Source organism: Anabrus simplex, chromosome 5, assembly GCF_040414725.1.
Source record: "Anabrus simplex isolate iqAnaSimp1 chromosome 5, ASM4041472v1, whole genome shotgun sequence".
Classification (NCBI taxonomy): Eukaryota; Metazoa; Arthropoda; class Insecta; order Orthoptera; family Tettigoniidae; genus Anabrus; species Anabrus simplex.
In genome coordinates, this window is record NC_090269.1 from 328,929,035 (window position 1) to 328,952,654 (window position 23,620).

General features: G+C 38.0%; 1 protein-coding gene across 1 annotated transcript in view; it reads left to right on the top strand.

The window, feature by feature from the left end:
• LOC136874064 (UBX domain-containing protein 4) overlaps nucleotides 1-23,620 on the top strand; it is a 104,353-nt gene that overhangs the window by 4,373 nt on the left and 76,360 nt on the right. The window contains exon 4 of the mRNA XM_067147582.2: nucleotides 11,818-11,913. Coding sequence (XP_067003683.2) covers nucleotides 11,818-11,913 — 96 coding nt within the window. The remainder of the gene's footprint in view (nucleotides 1-11,817; nucleotides 11,914-23,620) is intronic.

Below are 23,620 nucleotides of genomic sequence, written 5' to 3' on the forward strand. Positions count from 1 at the left end.
TTTTGATCCCACCATAGTCTTCCAATGTTTCTTTAAAGATTGCCTCTGAGTAAATGTTAAACAACAGAGGTGACAGTACACAACCCTGGCGGACGCCCTTCCTGATCGAAGCAGTTTCTGAAGTTCCTTGATCAGTTTTGACATTTGCAAACTGATTCCAGTACAGGTTACTGATTATACGTAAATCACCGGAGTCAATACCTGTTGATCTCAGAATCTCTATCAGCTTATTGTGCCTGACACAATCAAAAGCTTTTTTACAGTCTATAAAACAGGCATAGACATCAACATTCATATCTCTGCACCTCTGTAACAACACATTTAACGAGAAGAGTGCCTCACGTGTACCAACGTCATTTCGGAAACCGAACTGATTCTGATCCATGTGGGATTCACATTTTTTGTATATTCTAGTGTGAATGATTTGCAAGAATATTTTGAACACGTGAGACATCAAACTTATCATACGATAATCATCGCACTGAGACGAGTTAGGCTTCTTCGGTAGTGGTATGAAGGTTGATTTCAGCCAGTCTGATGGTATTTCTCCTGATACATATATTTGATTGAATAGTGATGTTAAGATATTGAGGCCGGTAGATTCCTGTTCTGTTATTACTTTGAGAACTTCAGCGTACACACCGTCAGGTCCAGTTGCTTTACCATTCTTTTGAAGTTTTACGGCATGTACAACTTCACTTTTTGTTATTTCAGGGCTATTTTCATTTATTCTCTCGTCGGGTGAAGGAGGATCATTTCTGTCATCTTTGAAGATATTTTCTATATATTCCTTCCATCGTTTGAGTTTCCCTTCCACACCCAAGATGATTTTATTATTGACATCTCTCAAAATTTGACCATATCGTCTCCGTTTCAAACCAGCAAGTTCTTTCACTTTCTTATGCAAGTTAAAATAGTCATGCTTCTCTTGAAGGATCTCAATTTCTTTACATCTGTCTGTCATCCATAATTCTCGGGCTTCTCTGCACTTTCTGCGTACAGCTTTGTTTAGAATTTTGTATTGAATGTGATCTGTATTTTTGTGCTTTCTCCTTTCATCCATAAGTTCTAGAATTTCATCTGTCATCCAGCTTATATTTAAATTATAATACGTGTGCGTGCATAAGAAAAACACTCAAGTGAGTAAAATATCGAATTTTCGTTTTTGATGCCTATGTATTGCTTAGAACGTCATCAACTCACTGCTTGAATTTAAAAGCCCTCTGACAATGATCACTGCTAAAACATTAGGTTTATTTAATACTAAGAAAAGAGACCACTTTTCGCATTGTAAGTGAGGCTCCGCACACTTACTCGCTTGCGCTCACAGCTGCGCAAACATAAGATAAGATGACTCGGATAATTTATTTTTGTGATAAATAAACCCTAGCTGGGCACTTTTAAATGTAATAGGTTTCATAAACATTATGTCTGCTCCAAACTTTTCGAATACCGATGCAGTCTTTCAGTGTTTTTCATAGTGTGGAGAAGTGTGGTTGTTTTCCTTATTATTCATATAGCTGTGAATTTAAGTTTATTAAAAAGTTAAAATAGATTAGGCTCCAAAATAAGGAGTAATAATTCTCACTATGTTAGGGTCTATTCATGCACCAGATGCTATCGTAAAAGCTTTATACGATTATACGGAGGAGGTTAAAGAATTTATAAACAAGGTTTGTGGCTGTACAAGAAATTGCACTGGTCTTTTGCCCGAATGTTTCATTCATTCTTCGAGAATAGAATGTCAGGAACTGGATTACAGTTGTGGAGAACCTGTCAATCACCACCGCATGTTAATGATGGGTGCGATGAATGCTTTAGTACAAAACCAGCCAATGACGACAGCTACTAAGAGGAAAATATGACAGGAAAGAAACTACACAACTTATCACTTCAGAGGACAGGAGGTGTGTCGTTTATTCTTTCAATTTGTATTTGCTTGTGGCTCTAAAAAGCTAAAAATTTAAAGGAACTATTCAAGAAAGAAGGGAAGTAGCCTAAAATTCACCGAAACGTATTAAAGACTTCTCAGATAAAATCTATTCCTTTTGATGATCGTAAACGTGCAGTCAACTGTATGAATAATTTCAGTGAACAAGATGTACTTGTCATGCCAGGCCGGATTCCTACAAAACGAAGAAATGGTCTCATGCTTCTCCCAACCAGCATGTCTAAGAAGTACGTTCATACATCATACTCTGATAGTTGTAAATCATTAGAGAGAATTCCTGTATCACTCTCATCCCGATATTCCGTTTTAATAGCAGTGAATTCTGCTTACAGTGCAGTGCAACGACCTGACCTAGTGGGAAACTGGGAATGTGTTGTTGTGAAAGCCACCCCTTCCCCTGGCCGAGCGCTGTACATAGTCTGCTGTTACCTGCCCCCGGACGAGGTGAAAGTACGACTCACAGACTTCAGAGAAACCTTGGCTCGAATCAGTTGCGTAGCAAAACAAAATGACACTATTATCGTGTGCGGTGATTTCAATATAAGCCAATTAGCCTGGGCCTCGGACAATCCGGGATCTATTAATCCTATCCTCACCCATGTCAACGAGGAAGCCTGCTTTCTTTTAGAGATCACCAATGAATTTAATCTTCGCTAAGTTTGCGGTTTTCCAACACGAGGAAATAACTTTCTGGACCTTGCTTTCGTGTCTGGAAAATTAACTAATCATCAGTGGTAACTTCGGCATCGGAAGTCTGCAACATCTTGAATGCGATGGATACGAAGAAGTCATGTGGTCAAGATCACATTCCAGGAATTGTGTTACGTGAGTGTGCTGAGGAGCTGGCAACCCTACTAGCGACGATAATCAACTGGTCTCTTCGTACAGGCAATTTCCCGTCTGAATGGAAGAAAGGATATGTTATTCCAGTCTTTAAGTAAGGTGACAGATCTTTATTTGTTAATTACAGACCAGTAGTTCTTCTGTCACTCATTTCCAAAGTAGCGGAAAGAGTCGTGTACAAAGCCTTGCACAGTGCAGTCAGTGGTTTAATTAATATTAACCAGTATGGTTTTGTCCAGTAACCCTCAGCTACCACCAATCTTGCTGTGTACTCCCACTTCATATCTAGCGCTCTTGACGATTGCAAGCAGGTAGATGCCGTGTACACGGACTTTTCCAAGGCTTTCGCCTCTGTGCAGCATTATGTTCTTCTGACTAAGTTGTCAGTATGTGGCATTCGTGGAAGCTTGATTGAATGGTTTAAATGCTATCTTTACGACAGGAGATGTTCAGTAAAACACGAGGGTATCATTTCTCGTCCTTATCAGCCTATGTCTGGCGTTCCACAAAGTTCACTACTGGGACCTTTGTGTTTCGTTCTATTTGTTAATGATCTGCCATCACAAATCCGTTCGACCAACTACCTGCTCTATGCTGATGACCTTAAACTCTACAGGGTAATTGAAAAGATGAGTGACTATGAATTGTTACAGTCTGATATAAATAATATTAGTGATTGGTGCAAAAAGTGGCATTTAACCCTAAATATTTCAAAGTGCAGTGATCCTTCACAAGAAAATCGCAAGTCAGTGTATTCAATTATCATATAAAGGATCAACAAGTGAAGCGTGTTAATAAAATTAACGACCTTGGTGTTATTTTTAGTAATCAGAATGGTCTATCTTTCAATGAGCATGTGTTAAATATTGTTAACAAAGCATTTAAAATGTTAGGCTTCCTCAAAAGAAATTGCAAGAGTTTTAAATCTGTTGTACCTTTGAAAACCCTGTATTTCTCGCTTATACGATGTAGTCTAGAGTACTGCTCTGAAGTGTGGATCTCTTCACAGCAATACTTAGTTAATGCCTTAGAGCGAGTACAGATCAGATTCTTAAAATGGATCAGTAAAAAGTATTTGGGTATCAAGCTGTCGTCAATAGATTATGATTTGTTTTGTGCAAACATGTGTATTGAGTCTCTTAGAACAAGGCGCAGGTATGTCAGCGCACGTTTCATACACAAATGTATCGGTAATTTCCTTGACTGTCCCAATTTACTGCAGTTGCTCCCAATTCATGTCCTTCCCACAACACCCGACAGGCTGTCATCTTTCACTTACCCAGGTGCAGAACAGAATCGCACAGGAACTCTTGGTTTATGCAGACCCTAAGATCCTTGAACGAAATTAGCATGATTGTGGATATATTTCACTTCACTCGTCAGCTAGTGAAATTCGCAGACATCTTATGGACGCTCCATAGACAGGCGTAACATGAGACCGGATTAATACAATATTTTTGTTTTATTGCATAATTAATTTTGAAATTCCTTCATTGAATAAATAATTTTGTTTTATTTTCATTTTTTTCACTTAATGCGTTCAGAGAGGATGATTACCTAGTTGCACTTCCTCTTAAAACAAAATCACCACCATCATCTCCAGATGGCACGATCATTGGCAGCTCTCTTCATTGTTACGTAATTACTTGTGCCCTTGTCCTCCATGATCTGTTTTATAAACATTTATAAATGTTGGTTATTTTTGCAGCCCATGGAATTTTAATTATTTGTCTGAAGAACTTTATTTCAAATGCCTCAAGTCTGCTGGTATTGTTTTTGTTTGATGTCCAAGTTTCTGGTGCATATAATAATATAGCCCAGGTTAATGTTTTGAAGATTCTCAGATGTAGCAAAACTATCATGGTGGAAGTGCACAGTGGCTTGAGCTATCTGGCATCTGATTTCAGTTGACCATCTACCATCTTCCATGATTTTTTGACCTAGGTAAGTAAATTATTTTACTTGCTGAGTATCTGTTCCAGTGACTTTTAGATGAAAATTACTGGCCAATCATGCTTGAACCGAACATTTAGTTTCTGAGGCATTGATTTTCATGCTGTACCTTCTTGCTGTTGTTGCTAGTCTAGACATTGTACATGTACACTGTAAGGATGATGGAATCTCAGCCAAAATTGCTTGATCATCAGCAGATTTAATTATCCTCACCCATCTTCCATATTAATGTTTGCTAGTGCTTCTTTCACCATCATTTCTGAGAAGGCATTTAAAAGAATCTGAGGAAGAAGACATCACAGACTTAGTCTCTTCATAAGTATACTGGGTCTGAGAGTCCCAACTTTAACAACAATAAAAAACATGTCAGTTGGCGGTGAATGTGTTAAGGCAGGCATAGGAACTATGCAGTAGAATTCTGCTTTTTTGCTAGATAGTACAATTGGAATGTAAAATTTTTTAGGCAGGCTGCCTAGGTGGAACCACTTTAAGAAGTCTACAACTCAGTAGCTGAGGCATAGATAATTATTACAGAACCTTGAATTTACTGTCAGATATTTTATTATGGACATTTGAGTTTGAGCATTAATTACAAATAAACTGACAGGCTTATTTCAAAATTGGTTATACCAGTATTTTCCTTGTTTAATTGTTCATTAGAGCATAAAACACAAATTGTTTTTGAAGTTCATTAATTATCCTTTATTTGTGGTTGTAGTAAATATTGTCCAGGTTTTTGGCTTCTTCTCTAATAACTGCTGACTTGAGAATATTTATATGGAATACTAAATCTGATGATAATGAAGGTTTTATATGTTATAGCCACATGTATTCGTAGTGTAATACTCAAGTTACAATTTTTTATCATTGTTCTAAAGCAACTTTCTCAGCCCAGGATAAACATACAGCCAAAAACTTGGCCTTGTTTTGAAGCACTCGGTTGTAATTATAAGAAATTACAACCACTGTAACCGTACAGTGTAATACTGAATTAATGAAAATTATTTTTGGGAAGTTGTGTGTGTGCTGGACCGTGCGATTAACAGCAAGCGGGCTGGTGAAACTGATTGCAGGGTTGCCGTGTACGCCTCGGTTTGTCCACATGTTATTTTCAGAGTTCCTGTGTTCTGCATGTTAACCACATCACTTCAAGATGCCTTCAAGACCACTGTTGTCAGAGGGTGAACTTGCAATGGTTTTGAGTGCTATTTGTTTCCTTCAAAGTGAGGGGGAAAGGTAGGGGACAAGAGGTTCACTGTATACCAGACGGTGACAGATTGTCTTGGATTATCATTGTCGTCAGTGAAGAGAATAGGAGCTGCTTCAAAGGTGAATATATCATCCAGGTCAAGAAAGAAGCAAGGTTTGAGGCCGGGTTGTTCGAAAATCCAACTTGATGATTTACTTTGGCCACAATACTAAGAAATATATGCACTTTTTATATGAATAAGACATTCCCCACAAGTAAAAGCCTTGCCTAAAACTGTTATAGTAAATACATTTCTTGGTATGTCAATTTCTTTGGAACTCTGCAAAACCATGTAAAAAAACATGCTAAGAAAATTGAAGACTACTGCTGGGAGAAAGATGGACTGTCTGAAAATATCCCTCATTTCGAGCCAATCATAATCAACATGAATGACAGCAGTTCTGATTCATCGGAACTTGGTGATTTTTCAGACGAAGGATATTAAAAGAATTAAATGTTATAAAGATATGTAAACAACCCTACAGTGTGACATATTTTGTAAACCTGTTATTCAATGCCCAAAGTTCTTTTGAGAAAAGGTGATCGGAAGTGAAATTTGTACGAGGAAATAAAATCAAAGGTTGAAAGCAAACAAAAAACCTCTGTTCTTTGCATGCTGTGTTTACTATTGAACGCCACAATACTGTACCCGATTTCACCACCCCACCTGCTGTTAATCGCACAGTTCAACACACACTTCCCATCAATATTACTCGTCATAAATTCAGTATCACACTGTATGGTTGCAGTGGTTGTAGTTACTGATGACTGATTGCTTCAAAACATGCCCAAGTTTCCTGTTGTATGTTTATCACGAGCTGTGAAAAAGTTGCTGTAGAGAAATGGTAAGAACTTTCTTTTGGGTGGTAGGAAAAAATTGTAACTTGAGTATCACTACGAATACATGTGGTTATAACATATAAAAATGTTGTTACCATCAGATTAGTAGTTTTCCATTTGTATATTTTTAAGTGAGAGGTTCCTAGGGAAGAAGCCAATAACCCGGACAGTATTTACTACAACCACAATAAAAAAATAATTGACAAACTTGAAAAACAGTTTTGCCTTATACACTGTAATGCAGAATTAAACAAGGAAAATATTGGTATAACTCATTTTGCAATAGCCTGATCGGTTCATTGGTAATTAACCCCGTAAACGGGGAGCTTGGTACACAGCGGCTCACTCCCAGGTGGGGAGCTATTTCCCTGATTGAAGAAAGTATTTAATTACTTGCTTAAAAGCAATCTTAGACAAAAATGAACTATAGAAGGGCTCGAAGAGAAATATTTACTTGAATATACTGTATTGTATTTAGTTGTTGAAAACTTGTATTATTTTAATTTTTCAGTACTTTGTGCAAGAACTAAGTGTGATACCGAGCTTGTTTCTTCCTGATAGCAAAGCTCTGGTTTTCATTTATAAGTAATACCTAAATATTTTAGGCAGTTTACTAACAATAACTGCTGGAAATAAATTATTCTGTACATGTAAATTTACAAAGTTTATATGTATTTACTAACAATAACTGCCTGGAAATAAATTATTCTGTACATGTAAATTTACAAAGTTTGTATGTATTTAAAAGATTTTTAATGGAATAAATGATAATACAAAATTTTCTGTTATGTTGGTTAGCGTTTTCGAGGGATCCAATTTATATACCTACAATTCATAAGTGTCACACACGGATTGTTTTACACTACAGGTAATATTTACAGTCTTCACAGTGTTATGTCTTTTACAGCTGTTCATTATGATACACACAGAAGCAGATCATGTTACAAACCCTGCCCCGGCTTTGCATAATTTGTATAATTCCATTCCAAAATGCGATCATTTTCTTGGTACGTAAAATTTCCACCCTATAGCTCATTCCACGTTACGAAAACAGTATTGCTCTTATGGACCTACAAGGAGTGAACACCCCATCTGAAACACCCAGAATTCCTCGTGATTAAGGGATATTATACTTTACTTGTAATGTATTATGAAAGAGAGAGAAAAAGGATGAGGCATTTTTGCCCGTAAGTTATTAAAAGAAGTACATAATATTTAGTTTTCATAAATACATCGTGGGGAGGAAGCACAATGGCTGGAACCGCCATCGCTTCGTTGCCTTCCTTCATTTTCCCCCTTCTGTGTTGCTCTGGTACAAGCATTGTGTAGCCCCTCAATCTGTGAACCGCCGACAGCTCACTTCTGCAGTATTTATTTGTTGTGTGTGTGTTTTTAGGCTTTAAATCCCTGTCTTGTCTTGTGTTGAGTGAGAGTTGGTTGTATATTGTATAGTATTTGTGAGTATTCTATTATTTTCATACTGTACAGAAGTTGTTGCTAAAGATTTTGGTGTTGTCATTGTTGGTGTGCTTGGTTTTGTTATTTAGTTCTTTCTGAAGCGCATTTTAATTTTACCACTTTTTTCATGACTGCATTTAATTTTTACTATTGTTTTTGTGAGCTATATGACAGCACAGTAGTTCCCCGCGTTGCCTGGGGAAATTTATTAGATGCAATTAAATGCATCCCAATTAAATGTATCCCTCACCCTTCAAACCCATTAAAAATATTTTTCTATTTTCTCCCCAAATTTGTCTTAAACTTCAATGTTGAGCGGGTTTTTTTTTTTTAGGGGCCGTAGTTTACCTTTGAATAGCCTCTGTGGCTCAGGTGGCGGCGTGTCGGCCTCTCACCCCTGGGTTCCGTGGTTCAAATCCCAGTCACTCCATATGAGATTTGAGCTGGACAAAGCAGAGGCGCGACAGGTTTTTCTCCGGATACTCTGGTTTTCCCTGTCATCTTTCATTCCAGCAACACACTCCACTATCATTTCATTTCATCTGCCAGTCATTAATCATTGCCCCAAAGGAGTGTGACAGGTCTCGGCAGTCAGCACAACTCCTATCCTCACCGCAAGATGGGGGCTTCATCCATTCCATCCCTGACCGGGTCACTGACTGGAAAACAGGTTGTAGGTTTTCTTCAGTTTACTTCTGATTCTGTACAGACCAAAAATAGCCCCTGTAAACCCCCCATCCCCTTAACTTCATAAAAATAATTTGCAGCTTAGTTTCTTCCGCTTTTTATCCTGAACTTAAATACTGAATTTCGCACATTTATGTGCCGTCGTTTATCTGTGATAGTGTTGACCAGAGCTGTCCGATAAGGCAACCGTGTTGTCATAAGAGCAATACTGTTTTCTTAACATGGAATGAACTATAGTCACCCTTTCCATAACAAAAGGTTCTCATCAATTGATACTTTGCTTTACTGTTGCTACCAGGTGGTCAAATACTGGCTTTATCTTGTATATTTTGGGAGGAATTTGTCTATTATACGCCTCATTGTTAGAGAAATGCATGAATGTATAAGATTATTATTAATGTCATTGGCTTTGCGTCTCACTAACTACTTTTACGGTTTTCGGAGACGCCGATGTGTCAGAATTTAGTCCCACAGGAGTTGTTTTGCATGCCACGACACGAGGCTGACGTATTTCTGCATCTTCAAGTACCACCGGACTGAGTCAGGATCGAACCTCCCTGGTCAGAAGGCCGGCCAGCACCTCAACCACCTCAGCCACTCAGCCCGGCGGAGAAAAATCTCTTCTGTATCATCATCTCTTAGAAAATAGTTGTAGCCAACAAGCGATTGTGAGAAGTATAATATCCTTAGGTTTCTGTAGAATCCCCTGCGGCAAAAGTATGTCCATAAGAAGCTTTAGTTCTTCCTTACTTGTCCGGACATTGTCTTGATCTGGACTCCTTTCTTTTATCTTACTAAACTGGCTTTTATGTGCGATTTTCTGCTGTGAATCATTGATCTGTTCAGCTATGTTCTGGCATATATCGTCATCAAAAAATAATTCACACACTGTTTTGTTTTCCATAAAAACTCGCCCTTTACACCATGATGGAATATTGGATTAAAGTGGGACCTTTCTTGTCCATTTCAGTCTAAGTTGACAAAGAAGTTGTAATAGTTTTATAGTAATGTTATCAGTATTATTATCAAAACTGTCACTGTCATGATTACTACTTGAACTGGAATTGAACATGCGTTGTCTCTCTTGCGACTGCTGAACATTCGTATCAGCTGGGTCCGAACCTTGTACATTCAGGCCTACAGTACTTGTTCCGGGTAAACTCCTGTCACTTACAAATCCCCCTTCGGCAGACTTACTTCACTAAGATCACTATCCTCCCCACTAAATTCCAACATTTCATTTATCATGATCAATAAATCATCTTCCTCTTGATGGTGGGGGCCGGTATTTCCTTTTAGACATTTTAGCAGAAAAAATGTAAGAAAAAGAATCAAATAGAATCCTGGTTTCTGCAGTTTGAAAGGAAATCGTGAATTGTACCAGTGTTAGGGAACACATACCTGCAATATAAAATGTTGTGTGTGACTCGTGGAAAACACACACTCCAGTTGTGAGGGAAGAACACAAGACTGGGGATAATAAATCAGGTCACAGTTCTAATGTGTCATCAGAAAGTCTGTTTAGTATCATAATCTCAACAAATCCCTTCTACAGCAATATTATTGCATCCAAGGGGTGATTAGGCGATGAGCTAAAGCTTTAGTGCGAGGCTGTTAGGCTTTAGGTCATTCTTGCCTGGACGTAAGTTGCGTTCTTTATGATGCAACTCGTGGATGACACATTGGTATTGGGAAAATATAGTTGAAAAAATTCACATTAGAAGGCAGACTTCCAGAATATGCTGCTGAGAAAAAAATAAACCTTTGCTGGCAGGCACCTGAGAAAAAAAAAATTAGAATTGGCAGATATATCCACCTTCCCTGCTGAGCAAGCGACTTGTAGCTGCGGCACTCACTGCATCACCCACCGAACAGGTTAAAGCCTAAATGATATAGATATTGATTCCCATGTCCAATAACGGACCATTTATATTGATATTAAACCCTAAACCCGAGTGTCCATAATAAAATATCTGACAGTAGTCTCCTTTTTTCTTCAAAGTAGTGGAGATCAGTTGCTCCAAGTAGTGCTGTCCTGTACAACTACCTACTTACTGTGCAGTGGTTTCTTTGAATCAGTTAAGAAGTTTTTCTGTTGATTGTTGTTATAAGTGACTATTCTGTATTTTGATACAGCCTTGTATATAATGAGATTTTTGTTACAGATATGTTCCTTACAAGAACCTCTTTTAAAGGCAAAATTCCAGCAGTCTGGTGTCCCTTGAAATTTGTTAGAAGAGTTTCTTGTTATAATCTAATTTTTTTATATTTTTTATATGGTGCTTTCATATGTACCACTTTGGTTGATAGGCAGGTTGGTTGCCATGGAGCAGTTGAACATTACATATGATTAAATTTATACACTTGTGAAAGTTGAAAATTTCCAATTTTTTATTTTTATTTATTAACCCTTATAGGGCCAGTTGATGACATATCGTCAGTGCCCACCCTTAAGAATAAGACCAACTGACTGTCACCAATGGTTGCACTATCTAGAAATGACCAGTTGGCCATATTTTGTCGATGGTATAAACCTAAAATGTGTTTTGAAATGGTCCTCTTATTCACATTATATCCTTTTCCACTTCTTGTGAAAATGCAGTCGTTTTCTCAACATTTTGGAAGAAGATCATATTGATATTGTCGTTACATTTTATGTTATGGATTCATGGAAGGAGAACTTCAAAATAAGCCTTAGTTTTTTTCATCACACCACCTGGCACACAGCTGGTCTTTTCAGGCACACACTTCTTAAACATATTTGGTCCTAAAATGGTTTAAGTGCATATTTTTAAAAATGTTAAATATACTATAGAAATATTTTCTTGTTTAATAGACACAGTTATCGCACCTCAGCAAGATGAAGCTGTTGCCTGCACGGCTCAAGCTAGTGAACCATCTCCATCTACATCATCAGCAAGCCCATCTCCAAGTAAGTGTATTTAATTTTTGTTTTGGGTGTACTGTTTACCAGCTGTAATGACTTTCTTCACAAATACATATTGGAGGTCATTGATTGGAAGGATTGCATTGGTTCTCAGCTTTTCTTAGAAATCAGTATTTTAACAACTATAGTTACTACTGTTCCTGAAGTTTCCTTTCAACTATTGCATAGATGGGCAATGAGAGAACTCCGCTCCTTGAGCTAACAGCATGAGTGCAGGAAGAGCCGAGAGCAGCTGACTTCTAATAGTTTGTGCTGTAAAGACTAGATGGTGATATGCGGAGTCAAGGCGCAAGCAAAGCCACAACAGTGTACCTGTCTGAGTATATTATGTTTACTCAGTACACTCGTACAGTTCGCTTGTCGTTCATTGTTTATGCTAACAAGCTTTTATGTAGGCCTACAGTATTTCTATGAGTACAGATGGTAGTTATCACATGTCAAAATAATTCATTTTATTTCTCTTGCATGGCGTAATAAAATGAATACAGTGTAATTAAACTATTTACGTAGCACATGGTGTTTGTATACAAGACAACTTATTTTGATTCCTTGCCATAATTCAATGCACGGAATAGAACGAGACATTAGGCACAATAAAACTCTATTAAAAGTTTAAATAGATATGTGCACCTTCACTAGTTATAGCCAAGATCCGTGCAGGCAGCTGCTAGGCTGTACCTTCCTTTACCTGCCTGAGCTGGAGCACTGTTCGTTGAGCTAAATTCCTCCCACCTTTGCATGATAGGATAACTTTCTCCATCAAACTTAGGTTGTAGAAATTATCTGGGGAAAAAATTGAAAATAGGTTTTAAAAATTTCAAAGTATCATATCAAACTACTGGGTAATTAAGATACGAGAACTGATGTTATCATACATATGGGAGATAGAATATTTTTTCATGATTTCTTTTTTAAATATTCATTGATACTCTTAAACAAATACTAAAGGACCCGTGTTGCTCCACAGCATTCGTTATAAATAGGTGTCAGATAACTCGTCTCGATATGCCTGTCGTAGTCATATTGCTTTGCCTGCCCTTTTCAGTGGTTTTATGAACATTTAATAAGAAGGAGGCTATGGTATGCCACAGTTCGTAGTCGGCATTAATCCATTCTGACGTCATCATGCCATCTGTTTGTTAAAAATCTATCCATATATTCACTTTTTTATCCTGCAGTTCTTGATGTAAAGCTTGGTATTGTGTTGTTGAAGGCAATGGTATTTTTTAATTGCGGTTCTTGTATGTAGAATGGTTGTCTTATGAGCACAGAGGTTAGTTTTGAAGGAGCTGTTTTTGCCAGTCAGAGAACTTTTTTAAGATACATTGCCTTGAGTCTTTCTAGTGAAGCTAGATTATCCTTCAATAGGTGTTCCCAGATATTGTCTAAGGCGTATGTCCTGATGGGGTCTGTTTGTACATAGACTGTTTTCTCTTAGCGGCATGTAAGATATTAGGAACACTCTGCCATTTGTTGAATATATTTGGAATCTGGGGAAAGTAAGAGAATCAAAGAGTATCTAGCAGGGAATAGTATTCTTCCGTGATGAGAGGAAGTGTATACTCTCTGGCTTGACAGGTAGTAATCAAAACATGGGCTGCAGGGGGGTCTCTTCACGCATCACGCTCACTTGTTTCTCTGCTTGGCCGCCTTCTGCGTGACGTCATGTGATATGAGACAGCGCTCACCCGTACTGCTGACACGTATTACCACTACAGTCTAAAATGGTCATAACTTCTGAACCATTCATGCAAATAATGTCCTGAGAAGGTTATTGTAATCCTTATAAAATACTGGAGGAGGTCAACCAATTTATTTTGATGAGGAACTGTAGGATAATATCGAAATATTTATTTAATTTTAAGGAGTTATATTTTTTTACAGCAGACTATAGAATAAAATCGGTTTAAGAGGGCAGCCGGTTGGAAATAGGTATGTGCCATCGCAGACTTTTTTTTGTAGAGGTTTCTATGCTCTACAATTCGTACGCTTACACTTGGGGTCTATTGTTGATAGTTCACGCAGCGTAAGCCAAGAAAGCAAGTGACCGACCGACATTTTTGTCTCTTTCTACGTATTTACTGTATATCGGATCTCGGATACATAATAATTTTATAGTGGTTCACTACGTGAACAGTGTTCGTGTTGTCAGTATCTGAAGTAGAACCACTGTACTGTTTAAAATGCAGTCAACATATTATGGAAATGTGTGTGGCGGTATAAATTGTCGGCACGTAAAAGAACTCCCATGGGACAAAATTACGGCACCTCAAGTCTCAGGAAACCGTAAATGTTGTTAGTGAGATGTAACACATATAACATTATTATTATTTTGCATATTATAAAGACAATAACAACAACAACTATCATAGCCAGTCAGTTTGCTACTGTGATGGCATAACAGTACTTCCTCGTCAGCAATGCTTGGTTGTTGAAACACTTTGTTATAAACTCGTGAATATCTCCATTATTAGAGCTCGTACGGTAAAAAAGGTGTCAGATATAAATGACTGAATGAAATCACATTTTTAAAAATTATTGTTACGTGCTAATAGCCGGGCTGAGTAACAACTCAAATGGTAGAGCGCTGGCCTTCTTAGCCCAACTTGGCAGGTTCAATCCTGTCTCAGTCCGGTGGTGAAGGTGCTTAAGTATATAGTTAGTGGGATGTGAAATCCAATAACATTAACATTATTATGTGCTAATAACTTATATTTCTGAATATATTTTGAAGCTCGTGAAATAATACAGTGTCTGTGATCCGATATACAGTAAATACGAAGAAAGAGACAAAAATGTCGTGCGAGAAGAGACCTGTTACTGGATCTCGGTTATTTCAAAAGGGGGCCTCACACATCCCAGTCATGAGTGGTTAAAAAACATAGCCCAGTTCGAAACTTCATTTGGTGTGTTTCGCGGTAAGACTGTATCCAGATGCGAAAATGTAATGAAAACTCTTATTTCTATTATTAAGTCAAAATTTCCATTATTCCATGACAAAATAATTTGTCTCTACGTAAGGACCAGGACATTTATTAGGATATGGCATTTTAATGCAAAGAGTAAGGAGCTAGCACTGAGAAAATATGCCAATAAGAAGGCTAAGCTTTGGGCTGGTTCATCAAGTAATTAAGTCTCCTGACATGTACGTTTTAATAATTTAATATAATTCCATAAAGATATCAATATAATGTACATTTTCCTATACCGTTTGATATAAATATTTACTTCATCAGGATATAAATTAATTATTTTGAGTTGCATGGCAATATTTTATTTCTTATCGTATCATATGTCATGTATTTGATAGTTGATGTTCTACTTGCTCAGCATGTGACGAAATTTAACACATTTTCACGTTTTTAAATCTATTGGAAGTGCCATTACTTATCGAATCGAACTAAACCAGACTATTATTTGATGAAAGATAGAGATGTTTCACAGGCACGAGAACTTACAGGTTTGCTGTACTGCGACTGTGTACCTTACTCGCTATCGTTCATATCGCGTGACATCATAGTGCTCCAGCCAGTGGAAGCTTCAACCGCCGGAATAGCCTATCTTTTATTTTAGTTACCTTGCATGGGCTGCATGCAGTTACATTACAGAGTGTGAAAATCACATCTATCAGAAAATGAATGAAATGAAATGTCGTATGGCTTTTAGTGCCGGGATATCCCAGAACGGGTTTGGCTCGCCAGGTGCAGGTCTTTCTATTTGACGTCCGTAGATGACCTGTGCGTCATGATAAGAATGAAATGATGAAGACAACACATACACCCAGCCCCCATGCCATTGGAATTAACCAATTAAGATTAAAATTCCCGACCCGGCCGGGAATCGAACCCAGGATCCTCTGAACCGAAGGCCAGTATGCTGACCGTTCAGACGAGTCGGACAAAATATTAATGAAAGTGTTAGTCGCTTAGCAACCTTCTAAGTACAGAATGTATTGCAGGTTAGGGTAAGCCTTCGCCTGCAGTTATTGGAGTGATCATTTAATGATTTGATTTCATGATTACTCAAAGTTGGCTGAACATAGAGACCTATCAGTGTCTCATGATTCATTGGCAGGTAATTCTGGAGAGAATAAAACAAAATGAAGCAAATCAATCCAGTAGAATGAATGGACGGATTTGCCAAAGCCGTTTTTAGTAAACTCTTTCAATATATGTATGTCCAGCTCCTTGGCTGAATGGTCAGGGTAAGCGGCCTGTGGTTCAGAGGGCCCCAGGTTTGATTTCTGTTCGAGCCAGGGATTTTAACCACATTTGGTTAATTCCTCTGGCTCAAGATTGGGCATTTGTCTTAATACATACAGTAGAAGTCCACTATAGTGAGTACGTCATGGCGAGAACTCTGTTGTAAAAGCAGCGGTTTCTTTTCTGTTCCTTGAAAATCCCAATATATTAAAATGTGTACTGTCATTTGGTTATTGCAATAACCCAGTCACTGGTGCATCCGTTATTACAAGCGATTAAGCATACGTTATATTTCTGTTATTGATATTTATGTATTCCAGCGATTATATTGAATGCGTTTGATCATCTTCAGTATAGTTTTCTCTTTATGTGCACTAGCGAGCTCTTTCGTCAACGATCAAACTCAAAGGTGATCTCGGAGTCGATTAGTAATACTCGTTGACTGGTGTTCTGTAAACAAAACTCGAAATGAAAGAGAACAGGTTTCCAATAATAAATGCATAAATAACGTGGCTGATAGCAGTAGTTAACTCATTTGAAATAAAGGCTGAAATACACAATCGCTTAATTTTAATGCTATGTATTGAAATTAAGCAAGAATGTGATACACCTCAAAATACGGTGCTGAGTGGGTGGCTTATTTCAGAGGTTAGTTCATTCACTAAAACCTTGTTGGGATGTTTCTGTAGAGGACAAGGAAAGAGAATGTGTTAAGCGAGTAAACATACTATTGAATGCACGAATAAAAATATCCAACAGTTATATTTAAACACTTGTTTTTTCTTGTTTCTCAACATGCGTGCATTTTACATCTTGTACGTATGGGTACAGTGAAAGATGCAGCTATCTACAGTTTCCATAAAGACGAGATGAAAGTATTAAAAGACGTAAAAAAGACAAGAAAACAAATATGAAGACCTTTTCCACTGGGGATTATTAAATAACAGCAGTGTATTAAAAGGTGTGTAAAACACCAGACAACAAATATAAAACTTTTGCATTGAGGCCATAAAAGTATCAGCGCATTATTGCAGATTACTCACTTTCTAAAACATATGTCAGCTGAAGCTTCATACTTCGGACCAGTTGGTTATTAAACATTTTTTCTGGCCATGAATTATTTAGAGGTTGAACTCGGCCATGTGCCAGAGAATGACTTTGACCATCAACTTCAGTGCTACAGTGCTTCGATTGACTCAAGTCGAAACTCGAAGGTGCAAGTTTCAACGTGCGCGCAGCCGTTGAAAGATGCAGATGCCTGTCCACTTACTGGATTTTAATTTTATCTTCATTAGTCAGCAATTGCAGGACTTTTCAGTTTCCTTACCTCGACAGATATGCACCGCACTAGTCAACTTCACACGATTATATTCTAATACCTATGTAGGCTATTGCACAACACATATTCGCTATCCTCTACTGTATCACTCAACACAGATGCATTTCTAACTTGTTGAATGGAATGCGAAATACAAACACAAACAGGCTTACTGCATTATTCAGCAAAATCAATGAAAACCAGAAAGCAAAATTGAACATCCCTGAGGCTAACATCTTGCTTTCCAAATGTGTAATTTATCCTGAAAAGTTCAGACATTCAAGGCCATTTCCCGCTTTTGTTCAACTTTCCCTGACCTGCCTCCTGTTGCGAGGGCTCTAATCTGCGTTGAAAATCATGGTCATTTCACAAGGGATGACATTTTCGGGCCAGGATTAATGCAAACATACTAAGTGATAATAGTGAACATTTGTGACGCGATAAGTAGGCAATTCAATCCCGGCCCTTATTTCTAATCCCGGGATTTCGGGATTACACTTGGTCAATCCCGGGATTGAAAGTTACAAATAAAAAATAAGATATTCTCACAGAAATCAGCTGTTTAATCAGCAAATCGAAATTTAGACAAAATAAACATATTTTACGGTATACACCTAGCTAATCTAATCACTCTAGCTTGTCAGACTTAGAGTCAGACTAACCAGATTTAAAATCACTCTGTCTCTATGTTAAAATTATTCTTTTCCAAGAATCAGTGAGATCTCTTTAAACTTACATAAAGTTATAAAACACTTATGTAACAAACTATGCAAATAAACTTCGGAAATTAACAACAATCTCTCTGAACATAGACTAAATAGACGACTTTCATGTAACAACATAATAACTAGGTAGAAGGTTTCTTAGCAGAAAGTATTTAAAAATAACATTAACCAGTCACATTTCACATTTCTCGTAAATATAAAGAAAACTAATTTAATAGCAACATTCTAGTTTGAATTGCGAAAATATGATCTGAGAAATAACGCGTTCAGTGTCTCATCACCAAACCTGTTCTCAATTTGTTGCACATATATGCAGCTGATGAAAAAGCGTGTTCAGGTTCGATGGAAATTGGAGGAATCGTTAGTAAATACATATAAGGCTGCTCTAGGTTATAGCTCTGAGTAGAATTTGAAGACTCTTATAGGTTCACTTCTTAACAATTCTGGAAAATTCATTTTCATTTAATGCTTCAGGAGACATAATTTTCATGCTGTTTTCTATTTCCAGCTGAAGTTTTTCTTTGAGCGTCAAATCACTTTTTTCTGTATTTGTAGGCTCGACTTGCATATTTTGTTCTTCCTCTTCGTCTTTTTTTACCATTTAATCTCTCAATTAAAGAAACAATGTGTTTTTTATCAGGACTTTGCTCAGACTTGAAAATGGACCCTTTATTTCATCATCGAACGCCAATGCCACATTGTCACTATGAGGATTTTGTAGGTAGCAAAATACGCCATTCAACTCATTTCTTTGGCGATCTTTCATGCACTTTTGTAAATGTATCTTGAATTTGGAAGCCAACTCGGAGCTATTGTCATTTAACTGCTTAAAAAGAAACTTAAGGGCAGTACCAGTTGTGCATAAATTCGCATCCGTGCGACAGAGTACTTCTACAGTTAATTTGACTGGAGCCAAGACTTTAATGATTTCATCGATGAGCTCGAAATCGGACTCTTCCAACTGCACTGGATTATTCAAAGCTATAAGCGCCTTTTTGACGCTAAATTTCAAGAAGGCATTCACTCATCTCAGTCACACAGGAGAGGTAATGTACTAATGCACGCATTGTGGTCAGACTTCTCCGCACATAGGGGATGAACTCATGCGCTAAACAAGAACAGGCATTTACACACCGAAAAGACGCATAAATAACGCACTGAGAGTTTCGCTTCACGCAGTCTATTTTACAAATTTTTAAAAATGATGTCAATCCCGAAAATCCCGGGATCCCAAAAAACGTAATCTCGAAATCTACGGGATTGAAAAGCGGTTGGGATCCCGGGATCGAATCCTCTAGCGATAAGTGATGTATTTTTATATAGATTTAATACAACATGAATCAGAACTTCGAATTAACAAGGTGCTAAGCAAGAAATCGCTGAAATGGGCAACACATTAACGAGGTTTCACTCTATTTTGTCGCATCTGTTTAAATTCCAAAAAGGCTATTCCCATGTAAATTTGTAGCAAAAAGGTTATCATTACTCTACTGGAGCTAGAAATAGGTTTTCATGAGTCATATGAAATTAAGTTAGGTTAGGTGATGTTATCTGAATAAGAAGAAAACTGAAACGTTCACCACTGGAGTGATGCTACTCCAATATTTTCAGAATTAAATTGAACATATACTTTCACGTTGTTTTGGAATTTAAAAAAAAAAACTAACGAGTAAACTGCAGTATCAAAATATGCGAGAACACAAGTGTTGAACAAAGTGATTGCCTTTGCATACTGATTTTAATGTGTGGGAGGTTTTTTACCAGACTTACAAAATTTGGAAATAGCGACAATCTGCTATAACAAGTACATTTTTCACCGTAATGAATTCTCGCTATAACAAACTTCTACTGTATCTTCATCTGCACACCACACATCACATTAGGAACCATCACAGGAACACACAGTAGTGATACACTCCTCCACATAGGATTGTCACCATAAAGGGCATCCAGCTATAAAACAGGGCGAAGTCAAATGTGGGGCATTGTTAACACCAATGACCCCATGAGGGTGTGTGAAAAAACAGCAGAAGACGACTCTTAAACAAATATATAACAAGTGGATTATATAATATGAATATATCTAGAATACTTGAACCTACACTGAGTGGCCAAAAGTTACAGGAAGGGGTGTCCCATTAGACAAAGTCCTGAGTGTGACCCCTGAACATTGCTGCTAGCTGTGGCGTAGCAGAGCAGTTAGTCACAAACACCAGTATCATGCAGAGGCAATACGTCTCGAGTTAACAGACTTTGAGCGTGAGGTGATCATCGGCGCATAGGTCTACGTTGCGGACATTACACACTAATTCTGGTTTCCGAGGTCAACAGTGTCGAGGATGTATTTTCAGTATCGTAGAGAGAATGTTACCACCCACGTAAACTGCTGCACCGGAAGACCCCAGGTGTTTAATGAACAGACATCGAATCGCCTGCACAGAACCATACTGGGCGCTCGATGGGCTATTGTAAGTCAGATCACCGCCCAGTTGAATGTTGGGAGTCAGACACCCATTTCTACCAGGACTGTAAGCAGGCAACTGCACCGCATAGGCTTCACCAGCCGATGACCAACCCATGTCCCTTTGCTGACACCTTGACACAGAGTTCAATGACGTTCATGGGTCCGCGATCATCGACAATGGACCGTGGAACAGTGGCGGCGTGTGGTATGGTCCGATGAATCCCGTTTCCAGTTGTATTGAGCTAATGGGCGCATGAGAGTGTGGTGTATGCCCCATGAAGGTATAGATCCTGCGGGTCAACAAGGTTGTGTCCGGGCAGGAGGTGGCTCAGTTCTGGTCTGGGCGGCGTTCTCATGATCGCAGTTAGGCCCTTTTGTTCGGCTGCAGAGAACACTGATGGGTGCACATTATGTGGACATTCTTTCTGCATCCCTTTCTGGCCCTACACTACCCTGTTGGAGATTCCATGTTTCAACACGACAGTGCGCCGTGTCACTGCTCTGTGGTGGTACGAGGTGGTTGGAGGAGCACTCCAGTGAAGTTACGACCATGGATTGGCCCTTCTGTTCCCCCGACCATAATCCAGTCGAGCATTTATGGGATACTGTCGGTGCTGATGTACGCTCCATGAACCCTGCACCAACTACACAAGAACAATTGTGGGTAGTAGTGCAAGATCCGTGGCTTGGATCAGATCCCTCCAAAACGATTCCAACACCTTGTAGAGTCGATAATGCCTCGCCATATTGCTGCCGTTTTGAGGGCTTGCGGAGGAGGAACTCGTTATTAACATTACATTCAGTGCCTTCCCATGACTTTTGGCCACTGGGTGTATATAGGCTACCTATTTTTTTTTAGGAGTCTGATTGACAAAATTATGCTTTTCAATTTGCATAAAAATGGTATCACTGATTGCTTGCCACTTTAGAAATATTGTTCAAGTTGTTATAGTGACATTGTATACTTTCTAGTCTTATTAACATTCAAGGAACCAAAGTGAAGTGCACAAAATCATCTCACTTGTTAGAAATTTATACCTCTACAAAATTACTGGACACATTCTTTGCTTAAGGCTTGGCAGTCACCAACATTGAAGTCCACATGCAGTAATGAGAGGGTAATTCTGTGCACTGTTTGTGCCTTAGAAGGAAATCAGAGTTCTGACTAAGATTTTAGGCTCTTATGGCTGTAGGTAACAACAAATTTGAGGTAGGTAGGAGAAAAGAAAGAGACAGTAGATTTAAGGTATTTTTGGGTAAATATTTGTATTTGCATTATAATGTTTAGACCTCATGTCAGCATATCCTAAATAGGCGATTATGGGTAAGAATTAGGGAATCCCTCTTATCACTAACCTTTAAACCGAAAGTTTCTTTTATGAACCTTTTTGGGTGGAACTCCAATAATTTATCATGATAATTCATAAATTGTACTCGATGTACTAAAAATCAAGAATTTGGTTGTATAAGACTGTAAAGAAACAAAAAAAATGTGAATAGTGAAGGTAAAATAATGTAAATAACTCTCTATTCATAATAAACCCCTTTTTAGCCAATTGTTATTTAAATTAATTTTATGATACTAATGTTGCCAATGATGGAAAAAGTCCAGAATAAAAGTAATTAGGCTGAATTATAACTGAGAAATATATTATTCAATTACAATTATTTTTTCAACAAGTAATCAGTAAAATTACAATTACTTCACTATATGCAATTCTTTAGGAAACCACTCACGTTTTTTCACATGAGATCGGAATTTAAAAAAATATTTTGTAAAAAGTAACTATTACAAGTAAGAATTATTTTAAAAAGTAATACATACATACGTTATCATTATAGACTGTCATGCCTTTCAGCGTTCAGTCTGCAAGCCTCTGTGAATTTACTAAACGTTGCCACAATCCTCGATTTGCAACTAGTGTTGTGGCCTCATTTAGTTCTATACCTCTTATCTTTAAATCGTTAGAAACCGAGTCTAACCATCGTCATCTTGGTCTACCTCTACTTCTTTTACCCTCCATAGCAGAGTCCTTTATTCTCCTAGGTAACCTATCCTCCTCTATTCGCCTCACATGACCCCACCACCGAAGCCGGTTTATGCGTACAGCTTCATCCATCGAGTTCATTCCTAAATTAGCCTTTATCTCCTCATTCCGAGTACCCTCCTCTCATTGTTCCCACCTGTTTGTCCCAGCAATCATTCTTGCTACTTTCATGTCTGTTACTTCTAACTTATGAATAAGGTATCCTGAGTCCACCCAGCTTTCGCTCCCGTAAAGCAAAGTTGGTCTGAAAACAGACCGATGTAAAGATAGTTTCGTCTGGGAGCTGACTTCCTTCTTACAGAATACTGTTGATCGCAGCTGCGAGCTCACTGCATTAGCTTTACGACACCTTGATTCAATCTCACTTACTATATTACCATCCTGGGAGAACACACAACCTAAATACTTGAAATTATCGATCTGTTCTAGCTTTGTATCACCGATCTGACATTCAATTCTGTTGAATTTCTTACCTACTGACATCAATTTAGTTTTCAAGAGGCTAATTTTCATACCATACTCATTGCACCTATTTTCAAGTTCCAAGATATTAGACTGTAGGCTTTAGGCACAATCTGCCATTAAGACCAAATCGTCAGCATAGGCCAGACGGCATACTACATCTCCACCTAACTGAATCCCTCCCTGCCATTTTATACCTTTCAGTAGATGATCCATGTAAACTATGAACAGCAAAGGTGAAAGATTACAGCCTTGTCTAACCCCTGTAAGTACCCTGAACCAAGAACTCATTCTACCATCAATTCTCACTGAAGCCCAACTGTCAACATAAATGCCTTTGATTGCTTTTAATAATCTGCCTTTAATTCCATAGTCCCCCAGTATGGCGAACATCTTTTCCCTCGGTACCCTGTTATATGCTTTCTCTAGATCTACAAAACATAAACACAACTGCCTATTCCTCTCGTAGCATT